Raw genomic sequence first — 10,064 nt, 5'->3', positions numbered from 1 at the left:
TCGTGAATTCGGGCCAAAGATGCTTCTTGTGGGCATGAATTAAGCTGAAAAATAAATGAGTAGCATTATCTGCATTCACCTAATCCGTTGGGGCAACGAGGGAAAAATGCAGAACACAAACTTGTATGTTTTGTTGAATGTTGAGACATTGATAGTGCTGGCTGTATTTGGAATCTTGGTACAATGATATTGTTTCATGTGTAGTGCTGGCATCATGCATACACTTGTCCATATCCACCTCTCCACAACAGGGCGGATTTTACAGAGAAACTCAGGAGAAGCGATTCCTGCCCGCTACATTCACACATTGCTGAGATCCCCTCACGTGCATTCTCCCAATCAACTTCAAAGAGGATTTCAGAGTTGAGGCATCACAAAAAAAAGTTCTAGTGTGATGTGAGTGAGGGCGTCCCCTTGGCCTCACGACAAAGCCTGTACACCATTCTGACCAGCGTGCTTATTTCGTAACGACTTCTGGAGAACGTGGGCGTCGGCCGGCTCAATCCGCTTGTAATAGTGCTCCTTGGTCTCAATGATCTCAAACTCAAACTTTTTGTAGAACTCGATGGCGGAGTCATTGTTGATCTGCACATGCCTGTAGTGTTAGAAAGGTGAGACCAGAGTAAAGAGAAATATAATGAATGTCCAAGCCAGCTGAAGAATTTATGTGGAGCAAAGACAGTTTAGGGTGGCGGCATTCTTACTGGGAAACCAGGGCCCTGTTGCTTAATAGTTGAAATCGAACATAAGTCAGCCAATCAAATATAAGTCTCTAATTACCCAATCCTGATTGGCTGACACTTGTCTTTTGTTTGATTTTCCAACTTACATTTGATTCCATCCTTTTATGCAACAGGGCCCACCTGGGTGAAAATCTGTGCTTACTCAGACAAATAACTAGAAAACATTTTTTAGATGAACTTTTAACAATGTTGGCCTCCGGCTATTTTTTAGATCACGCCAAGGATAATGATCAATCTCAGCTAGAACAAATGCCTCATGTGCAAAGAATTTTATCACATGTGCAGATGTACTCACAGGTAAATGTTGTCAATGCGGCCATCTCTTTCACAGAAATCCAGGACATGTTTCAGCATTATTGTTCCTGCAGAATAAACAAAAATGGTACAATCATTACAGCATTGTTGCCAAAAAAAAACAACTAACTAAATATCAAACTACACTGCAGCCCGTTTTGGAACTCCGCTCCCTCTTAACTATATTGTATTAATCACTCTTTGATAAAGAGTACTACATTATCAGTCATGCTCATCGACTACTGTAAACCTAACTAGAAATATCACTTAAGGTGATTAATACCCCCGCCCCATGACGACAGTCTTACCCAAGGAATGATCTTTCCTTGATCTTCTGCCATTTAAATGCCGCTACCATGGCAACGCAGCTTCCGACACGTCCGAAAAATATGTCTTGCACATCTTCCCACCAAGACTATTGTGTGTGCCACATTTCATAAGCTTTTGTCAAAAACTGAGGAAGTAGTTCAATCCACAAGATCTTTCCTTGATCTTCCACCATTAATATGCCATTACCATGGCAACGCAGCTTCCGACATGTCCAAAAAATATGTCTTGCACATCTTCCCACCAAGACCAATGTGTGTGCCACATTTCATGAGCTTCAGTCGAATACAGAGGAAGTAGTTCAATCCGCAAGATCTTTCCTTGATCTTCTGCCATTTATATGCCGTTACCATGGCAACGCAGCTTCTGACACATCCGAAAAATATGTCTTCCACATCTTCCCACCAAGATCAAGGTGTGTGCCACATTTCATAAGCTTTGGTCAAAAAACTGAGGAAGTAGTTAAATCCGCAAGATCTTTCCTTGATCTTCTGCCATTAATATGCCGTTACCATGGCAACGTACTTTCGGGTACTGTCAAAAAATGCGTCTTGCACATCTACAACAAAAGGCACACATCTGTACCAAGTTTCATGGAAATTGGGCAAAAACTGAGGAAGTAGTTTGCAACACAAAATTTTCCATCATTTTGGCTTGTAATATGTGAGCTGTTACCATGGCAACATACTTTTTGTCACTGTCAAGAAATGTGTCATGCTGACCTATATCCTAAGACAAACATTCAATATGAATTCCATGAGAATTGGAAGAACACTGATGAAGCAGTTTTGCCATGAAGCATTTTGCCCTATATTTTACCAATAACATGCCGTTACCATGGCAACGCACTTTTTGCCACTGCGGAAATATGTGTCTTGCACATTAACATATTCAGATGAACATCTGTAGCTAATTTCATAAAAATTGATCAAAAACTGTGGGAGGAGTTTGCGACGCAAGATTTGTACCCATTTTTGCCCATAATATGCCGTTACCATGGCAACGTACTTTTGGGTACTGTCAAAAAATACGTCTTGCACATCTACAACCCCAGGCACACATCTGTGCCAAGTTTTATGGGAATCGGTTGAAAACTGAGGAAGTAGTTCGCGACGCAAGATTTGCAACGGACCGACCGCCCGACCGCCCGACCGCCCGACCGCCCGACCGCCCGACCGCCCGACCGACCGCCCGACCATCCGCTGATTCCTATATACCCCCTTCACACTTCGTTTGGCAGGGGTATAAAAATGTTCCCGTGCATTTTAATTTTGCAAACTTTGCAAGCCAAGATTTGTGAAATTAAATGTACACAAAATTTCACGTCTACACTATATGCACTGAATGCCAGTGGAAATTCGCATGTGAATTAATTTTCGCTATTAATATGTTTTGATCAGGTGTTTTTGTTGGTGTTTTTTTTTTGGGGGGGGGGGGGTGGGGGAGGATTCACTCATGCCCAGTCTGTGGCAAAGAACTACCTGCACACAACCTTGCATTTTTATATTACTTTTTTTATTATCATTATTAATTCGGGGGAGGGGTGACTTACCTATGCCAAGTCTGCAGTAGAAAGCTAGACATCCTGGGGGAAGGGGGGGGGGGGGGTTACTCACTCATGCCAAGTATTTGATGGGAAGCCAGAAAACCTTGGATTAACCCATTGAGGACGGGCTTATTTCGCTACAACATGCATTTCCCATAGATACTTGCCCGAGTATACTCAAGACTCGTCCTCAATGGGTGAAAGGGGGGGGGGGGGGTACTCACCTATTCCAACTTTGTGGTAGGAAGCCAGACACCCTGGGGATAAAGAGGGGGGGGGGGAGGTTACATACTCATAACAAGTATGTGCTATGAAGCCAGAAAACCCTGGATTAAAGGGGGGGGATTAATACACCTATGTCAAGTCTGCAGTAGAAAACCACACGCCAAGAGGGAAGGGGGGGGGCGTAACTCACTCATACGAAGTATTTGATGGGGAGCCAAACATCTTGGATTAAAGTGTGTGTGTGTGTGTGTTGGGGGATTGGGTGACTCACCTATGCCAACTCTGTGGTAGGGAGCCAGACACCCTGGGGATAAGGGGGGGGGGAGGGTTACTCACTCATGCAAGGTCTGTGGTAGGGAGCAAGAAAACCTTGAATTAAAGTGGGAGGGGGGGGGGGATAACTCACCTATGCCAAGTCTGCGGTAGGGAGCCAGACACCCTGGGGATAAGGGGGGGGGGGTGGGGGAAGGTTACTCACTCATACCAAGTATGTGATAAGGAGCCAGAAAACCTTGGATTAAATTGAGGGGGGGGGGGGGGGGGGGGGGTAACTCACCTATGCCAAGTCTGCGGTAGGGAGCCAGACACCCCAGGGTCATGATGTACAGCCGTCTGGATCCATCTTCCGTGGTATCTATCCTGCAGCAGACCGCACCCACTACGATGTCATTGTAGTAAGCTGAGTGGGGTTAGAGTACAGATACCAAAGATCACTTTTTATTGCCTTCATGTTATCTGATTTGAACATACTCTTCAAGCTGTGAACTTTGCACAGTGAATGAGATAGTATTACTCTTAGTGTAATGTGGAGAAAAAGAAATCATTATAACTACATGATCCATGAGGAGGGCATGTGAGAAATAGAGAATCCTTGAGTCATAGCAATGATTTGCTAAAATACTTCTTTTACTTCTTACTGCCTATCACTATTTCTTTTTGCCAATCAAATTGTTTGTTTTGTGTTGTGCTATTTTGCACTTTTTTTTTCCAAAACTGCCATGCAAATCATATTTTTCTTCTTTAGAAATTGAGGGGGTCGGTGCAATATGTTGAATGTTTGGAAAGTCCATACATTGTACATTAATTAATAAAACATGAATGCATGCATTTTTTACCATCTTATTGGTTGAATTCAAATATGATATATTCATGGAGGTTAGATTGAAGGATAAGGATTATGAAAATGCATGTAACTCAATTTTGACAGAAGTGTGGGTTAGCACTATATTGCACCAACCCCTTCAATTGCTATATTTGTTAACACATTAACAGTTGGCATTTGGCACTTTCATGACTACCAAAGAAACCTGTCATCTACTTTGAAATTAAATATCACCGAGCACGTCAGACAGAAATCCTTTCATTAGAAACATATCAAAAGAAAAGGGAGAAACATACATTGCATAAATTCATGCTAATTCTATACAAACTTGAAAGATTCCTGCATCTCACCCAATTTGGCTAGCTCGCCAACCTCAAGGACATCTTTGTAGAACTTGTCGTTGTAGGAGACGGGAAAGACGACCGAGTTGAGTTTCTTCAGCTGCTTGATGTTGTGTGGAGTGATGTCCCCCAGCTCGATTCGACCTCTGCAAGAAGGATGAGATGGAAAAGATTGGTAATTTTGTACACCTGATATTTGATTCCTTCTGTCTGTTCGTCTCTCCATTGTGGGGAAAAAAAAACACACATTAAATGCATGTTGTTTTAACACTAGGAAAAAAAAAATTGTTCTTCCATCTTTGACTACTAGTACACTGCTTTTTTTTCCTGGTTTATCTCAACACCTCAGAATCCCACAAGTTTTGTTGCATCTGGACAAAGGACAATGCTCAGAATTTTAAAGGAATTCTCATATTTTTGCAAAAAACTTTGGAATGATTGTATTTCAATGCAACATATGCAAGAATATGTATCTACATGCATTTTGGGAATGGGATTTGAAGAAGCATAGTATTCCAATGTTGAGGTATGAATATAATGAATTAAGAAGCACACATTGAACACAATGTGGTCACAAGTGATAGAGAGATTAGATAATAATACATGCCGATGCAGTGACTTCAATTTAATCTACAGGGGTTGAATGCGGCGCATTTTTCAGCGGCCTTGAGCAGCATTGACATTGAACACGCATAGGGTGCGTCCAAATTCTGGAGAGGCCGGACAGATTCTGGGGATTACTGTAAAACATGATATATTCGTGGCACGAAATTTACGCGAATTGGAGCCGACGGCCTTTTTCATGGTAAGAAATTTTCGCGAATTGTCACTTGCGTTCAATGCATGTAGTGTAGATAAGAAATTTCGTGTGCATTTTAATTTCGTGAATCTTGGTGCTCGCGAAATTCATGTCAAAACTAAAATGCACGCGAACATTATATATTCTCGTTTTACAGTATCATATTCAAGGACACTCGGCTTGTCAAGGTGATAATATTCTGGGATTTTGTGAAACTTCATGATGTATTTAACAAAATATACATGCAGAAAAAGTAGTTTGATATATCTAACACACATTTGTATATGTATTAGATGCCCTATTTGAGTTGAACAAATGGCAACTGTGCACTTCAATTTCCGGCTCTGTTATCAATATCATGGTTATATAAAAATACTAAAATATTAAAGATAATAAAAAGTTTTGGTACCTCAAAAGCTTCCCTGAATTTCCTTGTCTTGGTTTGTGTTTCAGGTTAACCCGTTCCTTCCGCAATTCTCTGAGTGCCTTTAATGCCCCCAAACGAGATTCTTTTCGCCCGTTGACAGAGAGGCACACAGGTTGGTAATCCAGCTGTGTGAAGGCAGTCAAGCGATTCATTGTGTCCCCCTTTCTACGGTCAACTACATGTGCCCGTGAACAATGGAAATATCGATCGGGTGCGAGGTATGAATAGAGCGTGCACTGATGAGCTCTCAGAATCTTTTGTTCTACACAAAACCAGGCACCTGAATGAGGTGACTGGGGTCAGCGAACCCGCATTTCTAACTGATCTCAGCCTTGATCATTATGTACGTGTTCGTACGAGTTTACAGCAGAACAAGCAAAAAACTAAATCAGGAAAAGGTACATAATACTGTAAAACCCCCTTTTTTAAACAGCAGGAGAACAAATCCTGATAGAATAAACTCTGATCTTTTTATCAAACCCACTTTTCTGAGCATTTTAACACAAAGAAACATGAATTTAGGCCACTGAAGCAGGCACCCGTGTCTTCATTTTGGGAACCTGGTAAACCAGGTTCCCGTATATCAATTGCTCCCACGGGAACCTGGTAAACCAGGTTCCCGAAAGGAACGGGTTAAAGTAAGTTGTCTGTGAGAATTACTCACCCCAAAGTGCTCTCATGTCTTAGTAATCATGCAATAATGGTTTCGTACCAGAGCCGTCGCCGTACCGCGTCGATAACTATTGTACGAAACCACTGACTGCGACCAGCAGCGTGCAGCCCATTGTACGCATAGCTAACTGCAACCAGCAGCCCCATACGCATAGCGTAATGGGGCTTCGCATTGAAGCATTCAGGATCATGACAGAATTAGTATCGCGGGTAAATGTCAACTTAAAATTTTAAGTTGACATTTACCCTGCGATACTAAATCTGTCATGATCCTGAATGCTACAATGTGAAGCCCGATTACGCTATGCGTATGGGGCTGCTGGTCGCAGTTAATTGCATGATTACTAAGACTAGATCTAGTCGGATCCAACTAGTCGGATCAGGCCGCTAACAAGCTAGGTGCGGCAGGTGCCCGTGTTTTGATGGGCGCTCTGCATCGGTTGATTAAAACTCGATTTTTGAAAAAAAAAAAACAGGATTTTTTCTTCTTTTCATCATGGATAGTGGACATGTGTGTGTAACAAAAAATCACCGTGCAAAGTTGCGACAATTTATACGTCAGATGTGAGATGAATAAGAAGTGAATAGGGGGCCTCATGAGGCGTTCCCCCTCCCCCCCCCCCCCCCCCCGGGCCTCATGAGGCGTGGGGCGGTCCTCATGAGGCGGGGCGGTCCTCATGAGCGGGTTTCCCGGACTGATATCATCTAACAAACGATATTAGTTAAAATGAATGCGGAACTACCGCTGCATGCAGCTCTTGGCACTTGCCATAAAAAGATAGGCGGAGCTTGGACTGTTGGAGTCGGAGTCAATAGGGGGTGACAACAACTCCACTCTCTAGCTCTTGTTGGCGCGGGAGGGTCGCGGCGCGGGGGCGCAATGGGTTGCCGATGAAATGGAAATTGGAATGCACCACTCGGTTACCAAACCCACACTGCATTGACAGTAACGACATCAGTTGGGCACACAAATAGGTGCCTTGGCGAATAGATCTACTTACTTCGTCATTTTGTGAACTGATTGGTGTTTGCGCTGCATCCAATGCTTCTGGGTGATATTTAACAAGAATTGTCGACTAGAATAGTGATGGCAGGATCAGGAGTCGAAATACATACACGGCCGGTACAGTGCGACGACGTGCATGCCGCTGCCGGCGTGCTGTACGTGCGTGCGTACTATACCAGTATTAGCTGCAGGCCGAAAACCATGCGAGCGAGGCGCCGCGCGTTCAATGCGATTTTTGCGAAGAGTGAGCTGAGAACTAGAACCTCTTCGGTGGGTGCATGAGAACTGGCGCGCCTGCGCGCGCCCGGGAAGAATTTGCTACTAGTGGAAAAATCACAAAAATGCATATAATATTATTTCAAATCATGAATAAATTTCAAAAAATATTTTGAAAAATATGGTTAATCAGCCGTATCATTACAAGTTGTCAAAAAGAAGAGATCATCGAGAAATTGAATAGATTTCTTGATAAAAATGAAAGAACAACTGATGGCATTCTAACCTATCATCATTCGGGACATCATTTCGACCCAAAAATACTCGGCCCAAGCCTCATTACCCTACCGAACCCTGCCCTCGAATGTACGGAATATGACGACCGCATTACTGTATTTTGATATACCACGTCTTTTGTCTCTTCTTTTTTTCTTTTCTCAACACCTAGGGTGATGTTCGTTATTCCGAAGGTTCGTTAGAAAAAGAAGCCCTCAAATTTCCACTCAGTTCAATTAAATCAATGATCGTTATTCCGAACAATTTTTCATTATTCTGCAGGTTCGCTTCTTATAGGAAGTTTGTTTATCTGAATATATCAAATAGGGTTCGATATTCCAAAGGTTTGTTAGTCTGAAATGGAATAGATTTCATTGATTAAAAAAACACACATTGATAATAACATAATGATAATGAGAAAAAAAGGAGCATACAAGCAAACTTTCGGAAATACGAGCCTGTCGTGAGATTAACAAACTTCCTTGATCATAACGATTTTTAAGTTTTCATTTCTGATCAACAAACCTTGGGAATAAAGAAATTTTGGAATAAGGAACTGTAATGGTCTGCCTCATGAAGTGAGGAACTCCTCACACTCACGATCTATACCCACATAATTCTGGGACAGTGTAAAAATGATTGCAAAATGATATCATAATTTCAAATATAGGGTCATACCCATGATGTAAAGTGGTTATATAGTACTTATGTTCAATATCAGTATACGATTTAATACCCTGAAGAAATACATGTTCACAATAGATTTGAAGCTAATGCTTTATTCTGAACTAATGATAGTTTTTGTTAATTCAAAAATATTGGTGTGTTATCTTATCCATCCCGTATATATATTAGGCCTAGACTATACAATAAATAAATAATTAAATGAATAAATAAAAAAAGGGCTCCCCTGCAATTTTTTTTTTCGGCTGACAAGAAAAACAAAAAGGAACACTGGCTTCAGCTCAACATACTGGTGCCCCTACAAATAAAATGGGCGCGTGCCCGGTGTGCCCCCCCCCCCCCCCATTCAGCCACTGATATAGTTTTGAATGTGAAATTTAACAATCTGGTGCACACTTAGGGTGAGTTTATACATTATTTGAACTTTTTTTCAATGAAAAGATAATAGACCATTCGTTATTTATTCATTCAAGTTGTAAAAACAAAAACAAACTGGGTTATACCGGTACTTCTCGGTTGCGTGATATTAGGAAAAAAAATCAGTTTCCTACTTGTAAAGCCAACCCTGTTTAACAGTGGATGTTCGCACTCCTGAGTGATTGAGTACGTATAAACATGCCTACGAGGAATTAGACCCCCCAAAAGAGACCTCATAAGTATAGGAAATGTACAACCGAGAAGTTTCAAGAAATTGTGATAGGCCTATAATGCAATGAACTTGAATCTAGTTACTATTTCTAACCTATAATAATCAACTATGTTTTACACAGCAGATAGACTTCAAGTATTCTTTCTTTCTTTAAAAAAAAGATATGACCAATTGCAAATCGAACCTCTCCCTTTTATCTTTTTATCATGATTGGTGTATTATAATGGGATATAGTCTATTTCATACAATCATAGGATCATAAAAACAAATAGCAAACGAAAAAGTAATGATAAGTGATATATATCTAATAGGATATAAGATATAAATGCTTTTGATGATTAGGCCCTATTTTTGTCTAAATTTTGCTCTTTATTTATGCCCCTTGAGCATCCTATAAAGTGGATTCGATGCAATATGGGTTATTATGGTATCATTATCATCATTATTATCATTATTGTCATTATTATTATTATTATCATTAATATTATTATTATTGTTGTTGTTATTATTGTCATCATCATTACTATTATCATTAACATCATTATCATTATTATCATTATTAACGAAGTGTAGCCATTCAAAGCAGTTATCATTAAACAGTCTTTATCAAATGTGACTGTAATTTTACCCAGCTACCAAAGGGTCTGAGACGTATCATATTTGATGCCGAATTATACTGGACATACATGCATAAAGCTTAGCAGAACGAGTTATCCTGTTCTCGACACAAGAAATATCGTACATGTGAACAGCTACA

The 10,064-nt window shown here is 40.9% G+C and overlaps 1 protein-coding gene across 1 annotated transcript; it reads right to left on the bottom strand.

The window, feature by feature from the left end:
• Positions 1-7,566, bottom strand: LOC139738459 (N-alpha-acetyltransferase 50-like). Its single transcript, XM_071649083.1, has 5 exons — positions 7,478-7,566; positions 4,588-4,724; positions 3,692-3,814; positions 1,039-1,105; positions 1-595 (listed from the first exon to the last, which is right to left on the bottom strand). The coding sequence occupies exons 1-5, from the start codon at positions 7,513-7,515 to the stop codon at positions 421-423; spliced, it is 540 nt and encodes a 179-aa protein (XP_071505184.1). The 5' UTR covers positions 7,516-7,566; the 3' UTR covers positions 1-420.
• Positions 7,567-10,064: the final 2,498 nt, after the last annotated feature.

Source organism: Diadema antillarum, unplaced genomic scaffold (assembly GCF_040938485.1).
Source record: "Diadema antillarum isolate AM-2024a unplaced genomic scaffold, OU_Dant_1.0 seq00000743_RagTag, whole genome shotgun sequence".
Taxonomy (NCBI): Eukaryota; Metazoa; Echinodermata; class Echinoidea; order Diadematoida; family Diadematidae; genus Diadema; species Diadema antillarum.
This window is presented reverse-complemented; position numbering and strand designations above follow the sequence as displayed.